The sequence below is a fragment of the Takifugu flavidus genome, chromosome 1, assembly GCF_003711565.1.
Source record: "Takifugu flavidus isolate HTHZ2018 chromosome 1, ASM371156v2, whole genome shotgun sequence".
NCBI classification, from domain to species: domain Eukaryota; kingdom Metazoa; phylum Chordata; class Actinopteri; order Tetraodontiformes; family Tetraodontidae; genus Takifugu; species Takifugu flavidus.
Window position 1 is genome coordinate 7,592,491 of NC_079520.1, and position 24,348 is coordinate 7,616,838.

Genomic DNA, 24,348 nt, shown 5'->3' on the forward strand with positions numbered 1-24,348 from the left:
ACAGCCTCTCCTCTCATCCTCATTATGTAAACGAGGTGCATGACTGTTCAGTGGGTCCCTCGAGAGTTAATTACCAGTGGCTTCTCAGCCTAATTGGCTGAAACTAAAGAATTTGCCATTTCTTATTCCCATGCTTACTCTTCCCCACCCCCTTCATCTTTTCTCTTATTTTGTTTTTTCTTTTGCTTTGTGACTCCCTGTTACACACACACACACACACACACACACACACACTACTTGCTTTCGAACCTGTTTTCTTGTTTTCCCCAATCTCCTACATCAGCATTGGCCTTACAGCTCAGCTCCATGCCAGCGATGCTTAATTTGAGCATCTGCTCCAGCTGGCAGCGGATGAGCAGATTTTTACATTGCTAATTCCATCTATTTGGCTAGACTAATCACTGTGGTTAAAGAGGAGAAACTGAGACTTCCCCGTCACAAAGAAAAGTCGGTGAGAGCTGGCATCTCATCTAGTTGGAAAATTGATGCAAATTACATTCAGAAGGAGAGGGATAACAAGTTTGAAGTATATGAAAGTGGGCAATACTGTGGGGAAACATTAATAAAACAGGGCAGGCGAAGACAGGGGAGCGAGGGATGAGGAAGTCTTTGATTTTCATCGGACAGCACAAAGTAACCAAAAGCTATTCTGGACACGTTGAGCACAAATAAACACAGAAATGGAGCCCGTTTCGCTCACTCACTTTACGCTGCATTTGCTTGAGGCGGCCGACGTAAATATGGTCATCCCGAAGCAACAAAACAAACAGACCGTGTGAAGCCTGTGACCTCCAACCCTGCGGAAATTACCTGCATCACCCAGATGAAACCTACCTCCATGATAGTTTTGCCTTTTGGCAAAATAAAGAGACGCCGGGTGTCACAAGTGTCAGCAAAAGGCCTGCACCTTCAGTGCAACAAAGCCCGCGTTATCCCATCCTTTTATCCAGATGCTAGTAAGTCCAACAGAGCGTTCATTTGCACAGTATTTCCAAATTTCACACACTCTATTGATAAAACTCAGCAGCTAACTCTCACACCATCCCGGAGACCAAACAGCCTGACAAAACACCAACTTCAGCTAAAAACATTAGACAAACAAGGAAGATGTGACTGAAAATGGCAAAATAATCCCAATCAAACTCCTCCAACAGACAAAAAAACAAAGGATTTGAGAGCACTTTTGTGTTGTATAATATATATATATAACAGTTTTGGGGCCTGAGCACGGACAAAATACGATTAGTCGTGCTTTTGGTTCAAAGGCCCATACAGCATAAATACAAGTTGCACCTTCACAGCTGCTCTTTTAATGATAACTGCCAAATTTAATAAGTGCTGTGAGCAAATCCTGTAATGAGCAGATATTAAAGAAAAGAACAGGGGCGCACCAACAATGAGGGATGTGGAAGAAAAAAAAGGGATGGAAAAAACAACAATAGAGGGAGACTAAATAGAAAATTAAAGACATTAAGCACATGAAAATGGCAGCCTTATTTCTTTAAACATGTCATTAATGTCTCTTGATGAGAGTGTCAAAACTCATCAAACTGTGCTGCTTCTAAAACAATTCCATTCAGGCCAGTCTTTCATTCCACAGCAGCCAAACGAGAGACGACTGCGTTCAGCAGCCGGAAATTATTCATTAGGCTCCTTTGATGTCGACGCAGGTTCTGTTTTTAGTTTGATTTCCTCCATGAGAAGAAGTGTCAAAAAAGGAAAAGAGTGAAGAAAGCACTTTGGAAAATGTCAATGCTGACTGACATTTCCAGAATGTTTTCTGAAGAAAACTGAATTTTTCAGACAAATATGAAGATGCGTCACCAATCATGACAGTTCAGCTTTAAGTAGTTTACATGTTTGTGATCAGCACAGCTTGGAAGACGTCTCGTATGGGTGTGACAGGGGGAATCATTAAAATTGGTCATTCTGGATCCGTTTCCACGCATTAACCTGTATGAATACCCATGGGATGTGCTGAGGCAGCAGCTGGAGATCACCCACGATGTTTTGACATCGTTTACAGAAGATCTGAGAAAAATGTGTTGAAGGAAGTGGTTTTGTCATAATATAGGGCCTTATTATTGTAGCCAAGGCAACACCACCATGTTTATATAAGAAGTCATCCAGGAAAGTGCATTACTGAAGGACCACAACCCGAAATAATACACCAAAAGTCTCTGTAAATAAGTTTTAGAACTCTGAAAGTTTCGCTGAACCGATTCTTCCAACTTTGTGTAAGTGAACATTTTTTCACTTCCTCTCCTCCCACTTCCCAAAACTTTCCTCCCTTTCATTTCTCGCTTGTTCGGTGAAAGTGGGCTCACCTGGGTGGCGGCTTTCACAAACCAGATGTTTTCCTCCCACCGTTCCCACCTAGCAGCCATTACAGTGATTATCAGCACTGTCACTCAGAGCACCTTGGCGCCACCCCCACCCCCCAGCGCCCACTTCCCCAATCCTGCTGTCCCAACCTTATGTGGCCTGGAGGGCTGCGCTGGTGTGCAGATGCAGCATTCCCCAGAGATGGAGAGATACAGCGTTGGCTTTTCAACACCTCAACAGCAGCAAAGAGCAACAACGGAGCAGGACGGGTATAATTTACATGGATTTCACTGAGAAGAAGCTTAAAAATGCTTCATGGATGTCTATAAACTAGCAGCCTGGATAAAAAAATGATACCTATCAACCAGCTACCTCGCAACCCCAGTTAGGATGAATAAAATTAAATTAACTCACCTTCATGCATCAGAAATTTAATTGGCAAATTGCGATGATTGTGCAATAAAACAAAGACTACGTGTCAAGTAGGTTAAAGTCTCGACCCTGCTGTGCCACAGGCTAACCGCACTCATGCTAAATAAGATTTAAACAGTCTTCAAAGGGTTTTTTTATGATCTGTGCAGGACTTGTCTCAACAGTGGAGAAATTGTTTTTTTTTTCTTCTCAGCGAGGTAGAGCTCCAAATGCAACGCACATCCCGACATTCTTTTACAAATTGGATTTATTTGAAGTCTACAAGAACACAAAGTTTCCTCTTTAATGTGGCCCAACACATGATTAACCTGTGTCAATGAACTGAGGACGCAGAACCAGTCATCACAATATCTACAATAATGGTCCATCCCCCCAAAAAGCTTTGATCTTCTTTTCTGATACCATTAGCGCAGAGACCCTCACACAGGGCTCACCGAGAGTTGTTAGATGTAGCTAACAAGGAAGGTTCAGGTAGTCCTCACGTAATTCTCCCTGCTCTTATCTGTATTGACTTCAAACGGAGAGGAATGAGTGGAAAACAATCTTGGCCCGACTTTGAGGAGGAGGCTGACGAATACTTAGTTGTGTTTGGGCTTTTCTGTGAGCCGGGCTAGTGAGCTCCTACATTACTGCTTCAGATCAAAGTTAATTCCCCTCTTAATTAGGCCTAAATTGGATGAGAGCAGGCAGGGACTTGCTTTTGTTTTCCTTTGTGCCCCAGAACATTACGAGGAGAGTATCTGGATGTATGCATGTGTGTATGTGCATACTTTTTGTATCTGTATCATTAAGCAGAGGTGTGTGTGTGTGTGTGCGTTGTTCTGTTTTATCCTGATGGCCAATCAGACTGCATGTGTCCTGGTGTAAGCACAGCAGCGCTGCGTAATGAGACTCCTTCTGCTGGTGTTTTCACTGCCATGTCCATGTGTTGTGATGTTAATGAACCCTCACTCCTCGCTACCAAAAACACCCCCTTTAATTGTCCTCTTTGATCCACCTCTAATGCTGCTAATTAGGAGCTCAGCTTTCAGAGTTAAACGGTACTGTCGCACCTCCATCGCTGCCCCTGAACGTGTGTGGAAAATTGGCATGGGGAAAAAAATCCTCAACCTTTGTCCTTTGGTGAACTTGTTCGATGGCCGCGTGTATTTCTGCATCACCTGAAGAGAAAGACACGCTCGCACGCAGAGTTCATCGCATAAGCAACACACGAGCAAACGGCCAAACACACACCGGCGGAACAACCCAACTGCAAAAGCAGAATGCGTAAAGGATCGTCCCGAGCAGATGTTTGTTTGCACTGGTTGGCGAGCACAGATTAATTTACTGTATGAACACGTTCAATGCAAACAGAGGAATAATCAGGAGATCACAGCCAGCAGAGCATATTCTGTGTGCACCAATTGGTGAGCTCTGCTACCTCGTGTGAAGCTGTGCATAACTGAGAAATCGGCAAACGATGGCTAGTCTCTGAAGTGGCTAAAAAATGAAAGCAAAAGAAAGAAGCCTTTAAACAAACGACAGCATCATATTCACAGTAAATGTTCTCTTTCTTCAGAGCAAAGAGGACGGGCCGAGGTTTGAAAGATCCCCTGAAAGTTCTCCAGATCTGCCGGCTCGGGTTAGAAGTCAAGCCGTGGGTGAGGGTCAGAGTCTCTCATTTACATCAGGGTCAGCATCACACGCTGTAATTAACATGCATGTTCTTTTTACTAGCAAGAGGCCAGAGATCGTTGCGTGTCAGTTTAGGTCGCACAAGAGATAGAAACGCTGTTCTGAAGGAAAACTGTTGTTGGGTGAGCTCGAAACACACACACACACACACACACACACACACACACACTACATACAGATATGCACAGCCTAAAGACGCCCTTTGAGGCCCGCGACCGCCTTGTTTTGACCAGCTGTCATCCCTTTTTTACACGTTTTTTACAGTCGGCCACTAAAACCACTAACGTGTCTCCATCTCGCTGGCACGAGCCAGTGCTCTCAACACGTGGCTCGGTATGCGTGGCACTTGCAATTTCACAAAATCATATAAGAAGCAGCCAAAGGAGGCAGATTACTCTTGGTTAGATGGTACTGAAGTCCGAAAGAAAACAAAAGATACCAGCCGGCATTTAGAGTGACAAAGGTACTCGGCTTTATTGGATTTAGTGAGTAATCAGGACGAAAAAAAGGAAACTGGCTTTGAGGTGCGCTTGACTTACTGTAAACAGCCAGTGGTCGCTTCTCATACCTTTCAAACTGAATTGTGATTAGCTAACGGCTCAAGATAAAGTAAGACATGCAATTAATAATGTTGTTAGCCTGCGGAGGGAATCCTGGTTGCACTCCATCAGCACATTGATCGTTCCTATAGATGCACCAAAGAAGACCCCCAAAGTCTCCTGGCAAAGAAAATAATAACTAATATATTGAATAAACTTGGATTACTTTGCAGCTTTTACTTGGTGTCCATATCTAAAAAGTGAATTCTTTATTATGCCTTCCAACAATATGTGACAAAGAAATCTACACATAAACTCCCAGGAGAGGTTTGAGAAACACTCCGGGGTCCCAAGGGAAAAGTAGGGGCGGAAAAAAATAGAGCACTGGAAGGGTTTGATGCGGCCTTTCCAGTTTTGAGGATGCTAATAACGTAGAGGGGAGAGGAGCAAAGCCGGCATCAGCCTGACACAGCACAGCCAGGGGATGCTCTGCCAATCGGAGCATGGCCTTTTACCGAGCGCTCTGTCAAAGATGCCAGCTTGATGGACGATTCCGGTCCAAGTGACATTTCTCTTGGGCGAGGGGACAAAAGTGTGAGACATCGCAGGTTGTTAAAAAGAAAGGGGCTAAAAAGCATAGAAAAGCATCCTTGGCCATGCAGTCGGAGTTACCGCTGAGTCGTTTTTATAGGTTTTACTGCTGCAGGAAGTATAACAAAATGTGCCACTCTGGTGGGAATGTTTGTACGGCACCAGGTTCGGTGGGGTTGAGTGCCTCTCAAATCCAAAACCTTTTTAATCCACGTGGACCACTTTTACAGATCATTTCCTTTCAGATCAAAGGCCTTAAAGGCATTACAGTAATAGATGAATTTAAGTAAAGAAGGTAACGGAATCACTGAGAAAAAGAAGCTGGGACTCGAATTAAGGCTTCAGGCTCAACATTCAACCTGCTTTTGTATCCTGTGGCAACCAAGCTGAAATGACCTTATCTTCATGCGGGAATATTCAACATACAAGAGATCAGAGGTGAGGGGAGGGAAAGGGAAGGGAGGGCTTGTTTATTGGCTCGGAGCTCATTAGCATCACACCCATTAGTGTCCTGCCAGCTCTGCTGCCCCTTCCCGTCACTCAGTCCTCGGAGACAGACTGGCTGTCAGTGCAGAGGCGGCCAACATGCCCCCAGAACAAACACACCCACTGCCAATTTTTGCTCAGTCTTTATTTATCCATTTGCCAGCTGTCTGGGCCTCAGGTATAAAAGACAGGTAAACAGATGGACGAGAGAATACTGCAGCAAGATGCTCTTTCCAGCAGATGAATTGCAAATGTCCATTGTTTAAAAAAAAAAAAAAAAAGGTGACTTGGAGGGGGCTTTACTTGAGGGTTGGCTGTGATGATCTGGCAGAATGACTGACCGGTTCATTAAGGAAAACCAGATTTCATATTCCCTTGTCTGAATCAATACTCCTCCCCCTGCACCTTCTGTGGTGCGAGCGGCTGTTGTCGAGCCATCAGAGGCCCTATTTTAATGAAACACTCCCATCTTGTAACAATCTGGGGTTTCTGATTGTTTCTAATCATAAACTAGGATCGTGATTTTAGAGCCTGGGCAGGAAAAAAAAGAGAATACTGAGATGTAGAGTCTGATTTCCATTAAACATTTAAGAAGGGCCCGTTTTGCATATTTTAACAGACACATGCACTTTCAGGAAACCAGCAGAGTCCCATTTCTCTGTATGCACAACAGCACCTGGCCCAAAATTCCCATTTTTCTGACTGGTGCATAAATTGTAATAGTGAGTGGGTTAGTTCTTCCACTGGCATGAGGCAGGAACTCGAGCTAGCATGTTGGGCCCTGGAGGGCCCTCAATGTTTGAGTCTCCATTAAGTTGATTAGCTTTGGCAGCTGAACTTACTGGAGTTAGTGTTGAACTACAAACCTCCTTGTGGCTAGGCCTAATTAAACCATGACCTGAACCCTAATTTAAAGATAATTAGCTGTAGGGGTTAGCCGCCACCACCTGGTGCTGGGCCAAACATTGTGAAATATATGTTAATGAGAGTCAAGTTTTGGATTTTTTTTCCAGGACAGAGAGGAAGATGAAATTACACGTATTACAACATTTACAAGCTATTTTTGATCACCGGCAGTATTTAAGTTACTGGACTAAAAGCTACAACGGGGGCCTTGCTGAATCCATTTGGACTACATTCAGCGTGACCTTGTCTACTTGAGGAATCCAAAGAAACCAGTTTTCCTAGCTGCATTTTGTAATTCTCTTAAGTCCATGCCCTGTGATTCAGACCCAGCGTTTCACCATTAAGCCATACTGAGAGTTTGACACTTCTGGGGTGGCAGGTTCTGATTCTGGTATGTTTTATTCATCCTACTGCTCCCACAACTGACACACAAATGCCTGGGAGACTGTAGAAGATACCTGTTGTTTCTGTGTTTGCAGCTACCAGACGCTTGGCTGACAAATGCACAATGCACTCATCACCATGGAGAGGGTTGGAGATACTGCCAGCGTCGCGAGGATGAGGTTGCTGATTGACTGAAGACATGAGTCAGGTGGATGCTACTGCTGGGATTACATCCTTGGAGGAGTTTTGTACACTAACACATTCAGAAAATGACTGTGCGCTGACACAAGGGCTGTTAAATTAGAAAAGTGGCCGTTTTTTCTCGGTGGGGGTTTGATTAAGTTCTGATTTTCTTTTAGTTGAAACCTCACTCTGGTCTCCAAGGTGCTGTGAAAAACAGTTTTAATGTGAAACAGGGATGTTGATAACATCATGGGTGTACCCTTGAATCTGAAACTGAGAAAGTTGATGATGAAGGCCCCCCCGAGCCTCAAATTCTGGCAGCTGAGGCATCGTTCAGCCATCTGACAGCCTCAGCTGCATTCTGTGGTTTACAATTTTATTTAGCTGAGAATTAACTCTCACATTGGGGTGTTTAGCTGGAACGTCTCCTGACGTTCAGAGGGACAGGAATAGAGATACCTGAAACCTCTCCAATCAGAACAAGGATGGCTTTATTTGTAACCCAGTTATTGTTTAGCTGCAGAAGAAGAAACCATGACTGAAGGGGAAATGAGAATGAACATGTGTTAAAAGAAGCTGAAATGTTTTGGGGTTTGCTGAGTTTTGAAGAACTTCACAGAAATTTTTTTTTTTCCACTCCCGGAGGTGATGTTTGTATCTTGGTCTGCGGGCCCTCCCCATGCAGACAGCACTCATGAGGCTGCCGCTTTCCTCATCCCCAGGCATGTCACGTGAGGTTGGGAGCCAAGAACCACGATGGGAGCCTCATCCAGGACAAAGCACTCGGAGTGGGGAGACACTGTGCTCCTTGTTCCCCCTCACTTGGCTCCACATCAAGTGGGTGTTTGCTTACTCGGAGGACCGGGACCCCCCCTGGAGGGAAAAGCTGCACAGAGCTTCCACTCACGTCACCTCAAAAGCACACATACAGCAGACTTACTGCCGTTAAATCCACCATAAGACACGTCCGTGTCGGGATCAATTGCCATCAGAAGAGCTGCAGCACTCTTTAAAGCTTTAAAAATCCCTGTGTCCAAATAATGGACCATTTCTGCGTCTGCTGTCCAAACCAACAATGGCAAAATGTTCCCAAATACACTTCCACCCTGGCTGCACGAGGTCACTGAGAGACGAACTTGGAAAGGAGTTTTATCCAGATTTAATGCAATAACACCTGCACAGTGGTGATCTCGCTGGGTACTCCAGCTTCCATCCACATTCCAAAGACACATGGTTAGAGGACAGATCATTTAGCTGCAACAGCTTGCAGCTTCTTCAAAAATTTGAAGGCATTAGAAAAGGTCTATCCAACACTGAGCAACCTCCTACACGTCGTCTTTTTGTAAGAAATTCGAGATGAATTTGAACCCCTTCAGAGCTCCTCCCATACTGACAGTTAATACACATCAGTAGGCATTAATCATATTTTGCTGTACTATTATCAGATCACAATCCTTCATCCATGTTGAGAAACGGAAGATCCCTCCACTGTAGTCTCCAGAAACATGGTATCCAAATATTCCAGCAGTGAGAAATTTGAGTTTTTGTATTCAGACTGGTGTCTTCCTACAGACAGGCGACACTTTTGGTGCGGTTCTTTTGCTCTTCTTGGTCGTGTTGGTTACTAATGTGGCTGATAAGACCTAGTTCTAATCCTCCACCTGATTCCTCTGTCTAATCCTTCAGTAAAAAACTGTATACTGACCAGGGTTGTAGGTTGGGCCACTCAAATGATGATTAAATAAATAAATAAAAACTCAAAACAACGTGTCTTTAAGAATAAAGAATAGAATCCACAGTGTATTTGGGGCGACCGTGTTGGTACAGCTTGGCCTCGGTGAAAACACCACAGGATGATGCAATGGAAAACTGAGAACAGGTGCGCCGTTTAAGGAAAAGATTACTCACCGTAGCAACCCTGGCAAGGCATGATGGGCAACAGGGTAGAGAATACGCACTCTTCCACTCCTTGTTTTTTTTCCCCATTTTGTCTGTCTCTCCTCAATATGGAGCTAGAGGACAGCGTCCTTCCTGAGGATAGCTTTCGGGGGGACCAGACCCTGTCAAAACCAAGTCCATCAATCACTTGACACCAGCCATGTGGGGGTGAACGCAAGGGAGATGAGGGTTTGGTTAAGGTGAAGCATGGCCACCAGTCAACCCACCGTAACCCATCCTCCCCGTCTGCTGCTGCAGAGGTAGCCATCAGCTCATAAGAGACACTCGCAAATGATTTCTAAAGACTCTCAGACCTTTGAAAGGAAAAGGACAAGGAGAAAAGAGGGAAGGAGTGTGTGTATATGGGTGTGTGGGTGAGGGAGGGGGGAACTGAAGAGCCTCCGTCAGTGCCCCAGCTCCCCCTCTGGACCCACCGCTGATTAATTGTCCGTCCGGCTCCTCTGATAGCAGCCATTTTCACCAAGACTCCCAGGACACTTTCCTGACCCGCCAAAAGAATGACATCGTTCATGCCGCTTACCAGGCATGTCCCCTGCCTTTTTCTTACTAAATTTAGGAAATTTTGCCCTTTACTCCTGTCTCACTCTGCACGACTGCTACCAAAAAGTCTTGCATCAGCATCAATTTCACCTTGCCATCAGGGGATAATGCTTCTCTGCAGGAGCGGGTTTCAGAACAAAGGGTGGCTGGAGGGGAGCTGCAGTAAGAAAAACATGCCGCACTTCTGCCTATGTGCCAGTGACGGGCTGAGATAAATCACCCCTGTCTCTGGTTAACGGTTGAGTGCAGCAGGGCTAAATGGCCGGGTTAACTTTGGACCCAGGTCACTTTCAGTCAGCTCAATTCATATTTAATACACACCCACGCCCCATCCCGTTCCAAACGCACACTATGGAAGCTGCAATTCCATCCGTCTCCTGTAGGAGCTACAATGCCACAGTATATGTGCACACGTTGATCGTTTCACATCACTCAAAGGTCAGCAGTGCATTCAAAGGTCACGCACAGGTCTAGTAGAAGGGAAAAAAAGAGATAGCTTTACACTATCAACATTACTATCAAGTCCTGTCTGTTCATTCCATTCCAACCCTGTCAGGCTGCGGACGCGCCGCATCCATCCGGATGGCCGTGTCGGCTGCCCCCAAAAGCAACCAAGGTCAATTGCCTTTCCCGCTCCTCTCATCCCGTGCTTTATGTACCTTCACATCCGCCAAAAGTGAGCTGCACTATTTCTGCTCGGCTGCAAGGTGACTGCTGCTTCATATGAGCCATGACCACATAACACACAGCGGAGGGAGAGCGGAGCATTTCCATTAACGTTCGTCAGCCAGAAATGTGTAAAAACTCCTGAATAAAAGTGAAATATTGCTTCCGGACTCCACACTGAGTTGTAATCCCAAAGAAAACTCCCTCACCGAGAATATAAACAGATCCATTGTTTAAAGACAAATAACTTAAAGGGACATAAAAGGGCTAAAACAGTAGAGTTTAGCCACAAATCAATAATAACAACTCAATGATTCCTCCTCTCAAGGACTGAGATTCTTGGTTTTTGTGGCTTGGACTCTTTGTTTTGGAGTGAAATCAATATTCCACTTAAAGCTCCTGGAGCAGTTTGGGGACAACGGCTTTCCCACAAACACAGTTAGCCCAGTGATCACGTACTACCAGATAGCGCTTCAATAAAAAGGTTACATTTTAAAGCCCTCCCTTCGATAACACTCATAAAGACCGGCCACAGGGAATACTAGCGAATTCAGATGCCAAAAGAGGAATAAAAGCGTGGCCAAAGTTCTGATGAAGATGCTGTGATATGATAATCACAGGGATTGGCTGACCATCTGTTTGCTTTTTAATTTTTTATGCATTTTATGGTCTTCGTTTCAGCATATTTGGACTTATTTTCTTCTCATGCATAATGTATGAGCTATATGAACTGATGAGTTTGTGTCGCTCAACCACACATCCAGCCTTTGTCCCCCCATCTTGTTCATCACTTAGTTAGTCTACGTCACCCTTAATTTCAGATGACTCGGTGTAATCAGGTAATTGTAGTAATCTGAGGGATATTGTTTAGCGCATTTCTTACAGTGCACGTACACATGTCCAACTTCCTGTAATTTTCACATTAGTGTTAGCTATCCTAATATGGTAGCTAGTTAGTCCTTGTTATTTTAAACATGCACAGATGTAAAAGAATGCAAAGAAAATTCAGATTAATGAGCATTAATGCTGTTTGAATGATCACTTCAATGATCTGATTATCCAAGGAATTCGATTAGGAGCGTATCTTTGTGGTCATACATATAAGGATTACACTGATTTCTAGAGTATTCTGTTTTATTTCTTCTCCGAGGTTTGTACACGAAGCTGGTATTGTTCTTTAGACAAAATAATGTATTATTATAACTGCATCAGGATATTTGCTGTGGCCATATCCTGTGCTAGGATGAGACCTGTTTCCCACTCCAGTCTGAGTACCCTCCGTTCTCATCAGTTTTTTTTTCTTGTTCCCAGATGTCTCTTTACAGCTGCCATGACTGACTGCAAACTCATTTATTACAGGTCACAAACGCCAAGTGCTTCATTTAAAAGGACGCCACCCTCCCTCTCCTCCGGCACAAGTGAAAAATCGACCTGCAGGAATAGCACACAGGACACGCTGCTCTATTAGCACTAAATGGAGGCCAGCGGGGCCTAAAAGATGGGCACGGAATCCGAGCAGCAGGGGCACCGCCACAGAGGCAGAGGGGACACTTTTGCCACGTTTTTTCATTGTGTTGCTTCATTCAGCATGACTTTGGCAGAAGCGACGCAGCGACGCAGAGAAATTTACCCTCAGATTCAAGGACTCATGGGGGAAAAAACTGCAACTCAACCAGTTGCATTAAACGGACACACACCAGTCCTCTTATTTATCCAGCCACGCAAATCACCAAATCCTTATTTTGTGTAAAGTGTGTGTTCTGCTGGCGATATCCGATATCACTCACAAGCCTGTCTGTAATTACATTGTAAATGCAGATTAGCTATGAATATTTTATTACGGGATTACTAAAAGAGGAAGGCGGCGGAGAGCGCGGAAGAGAAAGTGCAGAGAAATCAGCCCTTTAACACACACCCACATGCAGAACTGCATGAAAAGCGCGTTTGAAGGTGGAGCCAGCCTTTCATGCCTAACTTGTCAGCCTATTATCATCCTTTCATATGTGCTCCACCGTTATTAACTTTGAGCAGGAATAGAAAGGGAGAAAAAAGAAATAACAAAAATGTTAGAATAAAACACATCACTCAAATGTGTCAATACGCTTCAGAGGAACATGGCAGCCCAGCTCTTATCATCAGACGCTTCTTCTAAAGGACGACAGTAATGAGTGTCTTAACAAAGATTAGCCATAATTTCTATTGTCATTTTAATGTTCCCGCATTATGTGAAGGCTCACAAAGCCACAGAGGAAGGAAGGCCGGGGGTGTGTGTTGGGGGGGGTGGGGGGGATCAGGCAGACAGTGGAGCAGAGAGAGGGGGAGACTCTGGTGCTCAGATGGTCTGTCAGTCACTCTCTATTCCTCTTACCCTTCATCTACGCAAATAAACAGTGACAGACACAGTCACTAGACACACACACACACACACACGTTCGCATAAGCGTGTCGCTAAGACCCCCTGTCACCACATTCTGAAACCCTCAAAATGTGCCTGTCAAAAGGGTTCATGGCTGACAGCCGTCCACAGCCCTCCAGGAGGATCCAGAGGACAGGCGTGCTTATCACAGGGAAAAAAAGAGGAACAACAAAGAGGATCAAAATTCGACAAAGTGACAGACGTGCACTCATACACAACTGTACGTTGTTAAAGGAACACGGGCTTTCCGGGGGCCTGGATCTTTCAGCCTCGCTTCATGTCTCTGGGCAAAAGCAGCATGAACAGGTGTCACATTCCACAGGAAAAGGAAGTGAAGGAGAAGTGGAGCACTGGGGACTCAAACGGTTCAATTCAAGAGTTTATCAAATCAACTGACAATGAGGCTGTTTGGTGCTTGAAGAACAAACCCTTCAGTTAAAAAGTTCAACCCACATGGCACCATTCCCCTTCTTTACCCTCATAATAGTTTTAATAGTTCCTGCAGCTTTTGGCCACTCTGTGGAGATGTTGCATCAATTGTGCTCACAAAGCCCCAATGTTATAGAAGCCCAGGACTCGTATAATTCGTCAGGCTGCGGTCTCTTCTTTGTGGCAATAAAAGCACATTTGTGAGGCTAATTAAAATGCAGCAGATTGATTTCGCAGCCACTGAAACGTTCCGTCCCTGATCTGTCTACCATATCTGGGGGATAATTGCCACAGACATCAAGGAGAACCTCTCCCGTTTTCTTGATGTGGAGCGTTTGTTGCAATACCTGGCTAATGAAAGTATTTGGCTGCTGTGTTGGGTTTTTGGGGGGAGGGGAGGTTAAATGCTGCACCGCGGCCATCAGGATTGAGTGGGGGGCTGTACATTTCGGGAGGGGAAAAGCTCCATCTTTGTCTAGGCCTTCAATGACATCCTACTTCCTGTAGTCCTACCTAAATAATACGCCCATGGTCCCATCAATATGTCACCCCAGCTCGAGAGTCCATACAGTTCATACATTACATCCCTTGTTGCCACTCGAGCAACACTTAGTTTCCGGAGTATTTGAAATCAAAAAGCTCCCCTTCACAATTCAGAGACGTTTTTCAAAGAAAAAGGTGATTTTTAGAGATGAGTCAACACAGTTAATAAGTCCACCAACAGTACGTGGTGCGAAACAAGTTTGTCCAATAAACTGCTCATTGTCGCCGATTCCTGTAAGACAATAACAAACTATTGCACATAAAAGTAAACAGAGCACTTGTACACTTGAACATGTTGGCGCAGCTGCGACTGAAGTCAAATAAAAACAGAACACAAATAGAAATCAAATTCTTGGACTCACCAATTTTGAAAATTTGAAATTGGTAATTTGAAAATAAAATCCGTCTTGTTCTATGGAAATGGAGGCTAATGCTTGAAGTTTCTGTGTGGTCGGACTTCTGGCATAAGTTTAATGCCAAGAATGACCACTCAACAGTGGCTAAAGGAATATCAACAGCCAAATGTCTCTTATCCTCCAGCCATCAGGAGTTAAAAAATACAGCGAGAGGTGTTGGAAGCCAACAGATCTCTGGGTGCATTCCACATATTTTGCAATGTTGCACCTTTCAGTGCCGATCCAATCACAGGATGCGTAGATGTCACGTTCAGCGTTAGATCCGAGCTGGCTAAGTGGTGGCAGACTCGGGATCGCAACTGACTTTGTCCGTTCACTGGCAACACACAGGAGCCTCTTCTGTTGATTCAGAAGGCCCCGGGCAGATTTCATAGGACCTGACAACAGAAGCTAGCCGAAATATGATTGGATAAAAACCTCTACCATAATATACAACGCTGGAAGCGGTGCAACTAAGTGGATCTAATATGACTTGAAGAAAACAGACTGGTGAACAATTTTATTTACATGTTTACAAAAACAACAAATGAATTTCACTTTTCTATGTTTTGGCCGGCAGAGAAGGCCTCGCTGGCCCTGACGGCCCACCACTGTCCGGGTATCTATTTGCTCTGCCTTATCTTCCATTCTCTCCTGTACACAAAAGCTCTGCGATTGCGCAACTTCCCCAATGCAAAAAAGGGATCAGGGATGTGGAGAAACACAGAAGAAATGCTCAAACATTGCATCTTTAATAAGCCCTGTCAAATCTGCAGCGAACCCACTGCTTGTAAACAATGCGCCCAACCAACAGTCTGCATTTTAAATATGTCAAATAAACTGTGTGCAGGCATGTGGTTATTACACAGTCTGCAAACAGGACATTTAATACAAATTATGCACGGCAGAGCAACCCAAACATGTGCAGCGCATTCGCATCTGCAAATGATAGATGAGGGTGGTGTTTGCAAAGGTCACATGGGATGTGAACCAATAATTTCTGCTCGGGCCGGTTATGAGCCCGTCAACGAGCCCGAAGTGGAAAATAATGTCATGTCTTCAGGAGTGAACACGCTTTGGAACAACACAGCATAAACATGCAAACGTCCGGGCGGTGGCGAGGAGAAGCAACATTAGAAGAGATTAGCAACCAAACTCATATCAGGACGGGAGGATCCTACATGCCCGTGCACGCAAATGTGCACACACACACACACACACACACACACACACACACACACAGATATGCATCCCATTTTGGAATATTAAAGAAAATTTCTCGGAGTAAATTAGAGGTATCATACAAAAATCATCAATCAATGTAGGGTGGTTAAAGACAAATGCGAAGAAAACGGCAGTATTAGTCCTCGCTCTAGTAGTAGAACTTGTCGTATTTTACGAAAACACAATCTTCAACCACTGATTTCAGCGCAGCGGTGATCTGCAGATCACACAAAAGGGCGAGACTGTAAAAAGAAAAAGACACCGCGAACGGACTAATCGTCAACTCACGTCTAGTTTCCCCGGAGATTCTTCTCAATGCCGAACTGCATTACTTCAACAGACTCTCCCAATTAGTGGATCAATGACATTAAGTTGCTGTTTCGTCTCTCGTCCAGGCCCAGGGCGTCCGATAGCGCCGAGGATCAGATTCACTCTTTCCAGCAAATGAAAGTGGATCACCAGCTAATCAAAGGCAGCCGCTCCTGGAGGAAGAAGCCTGATGGCAGCGAGGGGTCAAAGGTGCTTCAACAGCAGGAGAGGATATGACCTGAACAGAGCTCAGGAAAGCAGATCTCCCAGCCTTCCTTAAATGAGCAGTGTGATAGAAGAAGCACCTGCCTCCCTCGTGCTGGGAATTTGAAATTAGAAAAGTTTTCATTACTATTATTATTTCCCTAATAATATTAGGCCGTTGAACAAAACACAATTCTCTCTGTTGTTGATTATTAGGGAATCTTCACATGCTCACAGATGGTTGGTGATGCTGCAGAGCGGCGTGCAGGCCGCACACAGGTGACTTCCGGCTCTCCGTCTGTGTTTATGCTCCTCAGCAGGAACTAAAAGATTCGGGTACTCTCCAAAAATAAGGTTGAGAATTTCCGGTTGCCAAACGTCATTTTGAAGTTGAGGGAAACAAGCATGCAGCGTAATCCATAATTCCTGTATTTTTAAACGCGGATTTATACAGTGACTCATCAGATGCGCGTTTTTGTATCGAGTGTGCGCGCTTTTCTGTTTTCTTTTCTTTTTTTGCGTCATTCCTCGTAAGAAGCCTTTTAGATGTGCTCACACGTATTAGCGTGATCTCTAAAACCTGTTTACGCCCACATTTGTTTATTCCGCCCGATTTTTTTTTAAAATTCTGTCTCACTTCCGAATAAATCTCAGAGGAATTGGAGCTCATCCCGGCTCTGTTGCCAGTCTGCGTGAAAGGCAGAAGGCAAGCTGCCTTAATGTGGTCCTCATTTTGTGGTGTGTTCTCAAGTGTTTCCTTTTTATTTTCTATTTTAGAATTTACTTGTCCAGTTATCATCATGGAACCACGCAAAATATTCTGGATGGTTCCCAAATATGGAAAATGACAACTTTAAGCAAATACGTATGTCGGATCGCATCCACGTCCGGGGTGTCCGGGCTCAGAAACACTAGACAATCATCTGTCACGTTTCATCACACGTCGGCTGAACCTGGGTCTTGTTAACCTTGTTAACCGTGTAAACGATGCTTCGCTGCATCTTGAGCGTCTTCATGAGGGATTAGAATACGACGAAAACGTGTTTCGCCTTTAATTGGGGAACAGAAGACAAAGATGGAGCTTTTCTCCTACCGAAACAATACAGCGGCGCCAAAGATGTAGCAAGAAATAATTTCACTAAATAATAAATATAGCAGCAACAAATATTCGATTTTCAACTCAGGTTTACAGGTAGATACAAAACTCATTATTTGATTATAACCTCCAATGATTGGATTAGATTTGATTCGATTTATTCTCTACAGCCTCATTTCTTGTAGCGAGGAGCCCAAGTGTGCGCATCACTGACAAGCAGAGGGCTTTTCTGTCTCTCTCTCTCTTACACACACTCACTCACTCACACGCTCCGCTGCGCTCCTATACCTCCATGTGCGTAAAGAGCCAGCGCTTCTCTACTGTTCACACACATCGCCGCTGCGCGCAGTAACGCTGCTGTGTCCATGTGGTCGGAGGGATCCCCGAGGGAGGGCTCACTATAAAATGAGGAACGGGCTAATGTAATTTCACCTTAATCCTCTTTGCTTTGATCCCGATTACAGAATGCATATGGATGAGCGCCCTGTTATCGCCCTTTATACAGGTTACAGAGTGACACCGCAGCTTACACAACCCAACAATGATATCTCCGAACGCGCAATCGCAGGACTTTTATCAAATAGGGTTGGATTATTTTATTTTTTTTAATATACGCCCTTGGAATGACAGTGAACAAGCCCTTAATCAAACATGCGGGTGATCTTTACTCTATCTTTACTAAAAGATTAAAAAAATAAAACAAAACTCATGAAGCAACTTCTGTTGTGCACCACAGGAGGGATGCCCGCGGCACAAAAGCCCGTTGTCACTGCTCTCCGTGCGTCCACACTTTTCTATAGGGCATGTGTCTTGGACATGGAACGCTCTCATCTCCCTCCAAATTCAACAGTGCCGCTCTGTGCACGGAGAAGACAGAGCAGGTGACTCACTTGGATTCATCCAACTCGTGTATTGCTACAAGTGAAAACAACACCTGCTCCTCTGCATCACGTGAATGTCATCGATGGGATGTTTTCATGTCACCAACATTTTAGGGAACCTGGATTCACGGTCAAAAAACACCAAAAAAAAAGGTCTGATTTGCCCAGCCCTGACGCCCCCCAGTAAAGGCGTATTATAACAGCAGAGATGGGGAAGTGTGTGTATGATCTGATGGATGCGCCGCTGTGCGCGCCGAGGACGGATCAGCGGCGCACCGGTGAGCAGCAGGCGGACGGCGGTCAACTCACCTGACTGTGAAGAGCTCGCCCGGAACAACAGGCAAGTCAGGAGAAAGGCGAAGAAACGCGGGGCAGCGGTTGGTGTCATTGTTGTGCCTGGCAGTTATCTCCGTTAAATTCACATGGCCAGCTGCGTATCTTCCCTTGGAACAGCACGAAAAAAGGATGGAGTGTTTGCGAGCGAAGCCTCCTCTCTCTCCAGTGAGTTTGTGGACTTGCGTCGCTTTCGGACAAGTTTACAGTTGTCCTGCCGTCCACCGCCTCGTCCCCCCGCGGCCCGACACTCGAAACGTGCGGCACGCGTGAACGCAGAAGCGGCCGAATGGAAATTCGTTACGCGCGCACTCTGAAGCTGGTCTAAACACTAACGCAGCACTCGTGCCATTACTCCCAGACTTGGAAACAGTGTGCAGCTGTGCGCTCGTATTCTTCAGACACACCCCCGAACCTCGGAACTCCTCCTACGGGATCTGCGATTGGCAAAGTTGCCCGACGCTCACCCTCGAACCCCGCCAGCCGCGACTCCTTACGCACGGCGATTGGCCGACACAAGTTGCCAAAGCTCCGTGGGGTTGTGCGTCTGCTTCGTTGCACCTGTCATGCAAAGCCAAGTCAGAATAAATGCAGATAGAAGGGTTTACAGGTGCATAGAGTGACCAAACGCGAAGATCTAGAGTGTTTCTGACCACAAAGTCACAAATGCTGCTGATTTTGAACCATTATTCTGCGAGACTGATGTGGCAGATATTCCATTGTTACCATGTGAATTTGTCATTCTGCCGCTGATTCCGTGAATAAATATGTATCCTTTGGTCTAAAGTGGCTTCATTTAATGCGGGGTTATTCTGACAGCCCCATTATGAGCAGAAAATATTTATTTTCATATCTGATCTTAAAGCAGCGATTTTCATTTCTCCTCAGTAATCACAAAACATTAAAGCTGACAGAAATGTCTGCGCGGACCCAGTTTAATCATTCCTCCGGGAATGACTAAGGGTAAACGACACAAATAAAAGTCAAAGCAAACATTCTTGTGCGGACATGATTGTGTGCACAGAGCGAGCGTCTGTAATAGTTTCAGAGCGGCAGAGCAGGAAAAAAAAGAAAAAAAACAGATAATGAGAACACGAGAAGCAATGTGACAAAAAGGTTATTGCTTTCTGGAGCAGCTGCTGCCTTCAGTTTGGCACTTTTGGAGACGAGCAAAGACCTCCTGGAGTTCCAATATGCCTTCACATCTGGACTGAAATCAGGCTCCGACTGGCCCTCAACCCAAAGTTCTCTCTGAACTAGACTCACAGGTTTCAACCAAAAGATGGAGAGTTGGAGGACGAGGAGCGTTGCCAGGAGGGTGTGCAAAGGTCTCCAAAAGCCACCTAAAAGTGCAGAAGGTTGGAATTCTAGCGGTCTCTTATCGGAGATTCAACATATTGTTGAGATGCAGGCTGGTCATAGTGTTTAACAGCCTTGAATGCAACCTGCTGTGATTTATGAAATGTTCCACTGTGTTCCTCCGGTATCCTAATAACTGTTATTTTTGAGTTTACTTTTCCTTGACTGCTATAGCCCTCACAGGGAGGCTGCTGGAGCCCATCCCAGCCGCATGGATGAAGGAGGGATACACCCCCTGGATGAGTCCCAAACCTCATTGCAGGGCCCCGTGTGAGCATATGGGGGTTCAGTGCCTTGCTTGAGGGTACCACGGCGGTGCTCTAAAGGTGCCCTGACACCTTCCCCTCCTATCAGAACACCTTCATATTAATGTTTATTGTCTGAATGTTGCTTTTTTTTGCAAAAGCAAGCCTCCTGACTGGACATCCTCCTAATGCCTCTTTTGTTCCCTAACAGCCACCGTACATTCTTTACCATAACCTGTCGAGGATGGTTAGACTTTTGACCTTTAACCTTTGAAACAGGTTTTTGAACAGATGAAAGCTTTTCACATATTTTTGTTAATATTTAACATTTTAACAATTTCCCCCACAGGTGACATGCCGCTGTGGCAGCTTTTTCATGTGTTTTTGGAAGATCTCCACATTGTGCAGGCTGCAAAGTGAAGAAGAAGAAACTCCTTCCCGACGTTTGCTTCTCAGGGCCTTCCTGAGTTCCATCAGAGGCCTTTTCAAGTCAAACACATACAGCTGTGAAGTTTTATGACTGTCAGATTCATTCGTCAGTTGACTTGTATTTACCCAGATTAAAGAGGGAACACTACACTGCTTCAACATAGAACAAGTGTGGAATTTACAGTTTTCTGGAAGTGGCTTTGAGCATTATTGTGACTTGAGGAGGTAATTTACCTTCCTCGTAATTTTCCGTGACATCAAAGAAAAACCTGCCTCAGTCTAAACAATCCTTCTTTTAGCTGTAAGCAGGACGGCGTGCCCCTGAAATCATTCAAGGCTTTGATTTGCTTCTAATAAGGAGGCCTTCTGCACACACACATGCACGCACACATGTACACATACAGACGCACACAACCTGTTTTTTTACCGGGATGAACTTCCCCCAGCTGAGTTCAACCGACACTTTAAGGAAATGCGACAGTCAGTTTTCACTTTGAAGAAAGTCAAGGGACTCGGTTGTTTTTCATCTTGGCTGCGGAATGAATAGTGCACTGAACTGTGAGGGGCACCTCCGCTGCAGTGCTGACCCTTCACCAGTGGGGGGCAGGCCACCTCGCACCTCACAGGTCACAGGAGCAGGAGAGTGCCACAGTGGGGAGGCAGGCCTTCCAAGCTGCCACCTCCTCGTTTCCCACCTCCTCAGTGTGACTTTGGCCTCACATCACACGCTCTGGTTATTAAATATTCCTCAGCAGAAATGAGCTTTTAATTTCACTGACACTACAAATTTATGAAGAAGTATGGAGAAATAAGATCTGGCAGCGTGCGAGGAGGACAGCCTTCGCTGTAAATGTCCTCCTTTATCATCTTTAACACCAAAAATGCAATTTAGCAACGTTGTGTATTTTCATTAAGCATCACGCTGTGACGGGCACCTCGTGACCATCTCACCTTAATGCTGTCAATTATTTCATTTATTCCAGGGGATTACGAGAGGGAATGAGACGAGGTGTTGTGTGTTCTTGGAGGCGTTCCCCGGTGTGTGCTCTACGGCTAATCTAATACATAACCCCCCTGATTTCTTTAATGGATGAGACTTTGCTGCTGCAAGAGGCACGCCAATAAAAGCGGGGGCCCTCCAGAGGCTATTGTGCCTCATAACGATGCCAGACACACAATGTGTGGGTTATGAAGCAATTTTTTATCGAGCCACACATTGTTTTGCTCTGTCGGTGCCGTGCGGCTAAAGGCAATCTCTCCCTGCAGCAGTCCCCCCTCCCCTGCCCTCCCCTCCCCCATGCTTAGATAAACCTTCAGGATGATAAAGTGGCCCCGGCCACGTGTTGCTGGGGTGAAAGGAATTTGGGGGGATTTGAACGCGCACCCTGTTCTGATCATTTTACCTGTTAGTCAAGAGGAATGATTGGATTAGGACGCTTGTCCATCATGGCGGTCAAACGATTAATGGATATTAAAACATTAACATTCTGGTAGTTAGAGGTCATTTGTGTCAGCAGACAAACACAAAGATCTGTTTAACTAAACTGGTGTGCCAAATGTCTGTAAACGACATCCAAATCACTTATTTTGGGGCAGCAACAGTGGACACTTCTGCAACCAAACACAAAGGGAAGACAGAACGGGACCCTCCATATCTCGGAGTGGTGGAGAGAGAAGATGAATACGTCTTTGAACAATAACAGGAGGTGGAAAAAAATCAATTCCTTAGATGTTTCAAAGGGAAGTTGGAGGCATTTGTTACTGTCAAAATGAAACGGCTTGTTGAAGAGATAATGCTGAAGTCTGAGGAAGACAACCAAAGTGTTGAAGACTCCGACAAAAAAAATCCCTGATGTCTTTCAGCCTCGGCGTCCCTGGGTGCAGCAGACATGCATTTATCCGAGAGACTGCTGCTTTATCCCATCTCTTCGACCCCGGCTGTTTATCCTCCATGTTGGTTTTAATGAGGAGTGCAATAAAGGGATGATTAGAATAAATTCAGGCTAATGGGTGAGTTTTTCCCCTCCATATACATTTTTACTGCCATTAATTTCAGGGAGGAAACATGAAGAGTGAAACTGCTGCTCACTATTTACTCACAAGGTGCACCAAGAATCCACGTACATCAAATGCTGCCTAACAAGGCCTGAATTTGGACGTTTGAACGGCAGAGCTCTGCGCCGATGTCTAATGCTTGGCAGTTGAGATCTGAGGATGGTTTCATCACGGAGCAACTCAGAATGCAGATGAGTGGCGATGAGGGAAGGTTCTCTCACGCCGCTGATTCAATTAGCTCAGAACTGTCAAAGCTGCCGCTGTTGACAGGAAACTTTAGCAACAGACGCAAAGATGTCTGAGTCTCATGGGGGATTACTGGGAATTAGTGTTGCGTGTTTGCTGTACAACCAGCGTGTGGATCAGACCCCAACTGGGTCGACACTGGCGTCCTCCTGGAGGCTTCGACCAAGAGGCGACCACCGCTTCCGCTGATGGGAGAAGGTTCCCTATAAGCCTTAGCCCACTGTAACCCTCCAACACATCCTTGATTCCTTTTTTCTGAAACAAGGACAACTAAAGCTGATGGGGATACTGGCGAGGCCCCAGTGGGTTGAGTCTGTCAAACTGGGGAAATTTAGTCGTATGTTGGTTGACTCTTAATTATGATCTTCATGACAAAAGTCGTGTTTACTGTCAAACTGTACTGAGATTTATAAAAAAAACACCCACCCATCCATCCATCCATCCATCCACCCATCCATCCATCCATCCACCCACCCATCCATCCATCCACCCACCCACCCATCCATCCATCCATCCACCCACCCACCCATCCATCCATCCACTCATCCATCCACCCACCCATCCATCCATCCATCCATCCACCCACCCATCCATCCATCCATCCATCCATCCATCAGGATCTCTGCCGTCAACCTAAACACCTCAGAATGATCATTTATTTAAACCAAGAGTTGATTCCCACTCTGAAGAAAGATGAATTTGTTATGACATAATTTTATTTTTCCAGTTGGGATTGAACCATAATAATGTTGACTGTTTTCTGTTGAGATCTTTTCACCCCCTGCTGAAACAGAGGCAGCGGGAATAATCTGGTGGCACAGGAGCACTTTAGTGGGCGCAGATTCGATGTGACAGGTCAGTCGGTAACAACTGATGTGTGTTCCTGATGGAGCATTTTGTAAACAGAAATCTTGGGATATCCTTTTTTATTGGAACAAAAGAGAGAGAAATGAAAGTCTGACTGGCTCTGCATGTTCCTGACTCAGTGAGCAATAAGCAGCGTTAGCAGCATTACCCACACATGATTACGTGGCCATTTCCTCAGCGAATGAGTCTCATCAGAAGTCAGTGAAGAAGCCACTGAGTGTGTAATTGTTTCCCATTAGGGAAAACGTCGACTGCCATTGAGTCGTAGCTCACTGCAGCGTTTGCTGATGGATGCTCAGTCCGCTGAGTCAAGCGGGATAATTCTGCCGTGATGCCATTGGGCCGAATGGCCATCGCAACAATCATCCCCAGGATGCAGCTGATGCATCATCTCCCTTAAAAAAATGCAGCACTTGTAGGTGTGAAACCCTGGGCAAGAGTTCACATGTTTTATGATTTACTAAAGCGGCATCAGATCTGGATGTTATTATCAATCCTGCTAGTTCAGGCATGTGTATGCGTGTTGTGTGTGTTTGTGTCACTGCTGATGGCACACACACACACACACACACACATTAGACTGAAGAATGGTTGCCATGCTTCATTCTGAATGTGCTGCAAATTGGATCGCT

The 24,348-nt window shown here is 45.2% G+C and overlaps 1 protein-coding gene across 3 annotated transcripts in view; it reads right to left on the reverse strand.

Moving 5' to 3' along the window:
* The window catches only part of LOC130524037 (receptor tyrosine-protein kinase erbB-4-like), a 173,900-nt gene extending 155,006 nt beyond the window's left edge, over positions 1-18,894 (reverse strand). For all 3 annotated transcript variants that reach the window (XM_057029746.1, XM_057029737.1, XM_057029755.1), the window contains exon 1: positions 18,492-18,894. In XM_057029746.1, the coding sequence (XP_056885726.1) occupies positions 18,492-18,570 (79 nt within the window). In that variant the 5' untranslated portion in view covers positions 18,571-18,894. The remainder of the gene's footprint in view (positions 1-18,491) is intronic.
* Positions 18,895-24,348: the final 5,454 nt, after the last annotated feature.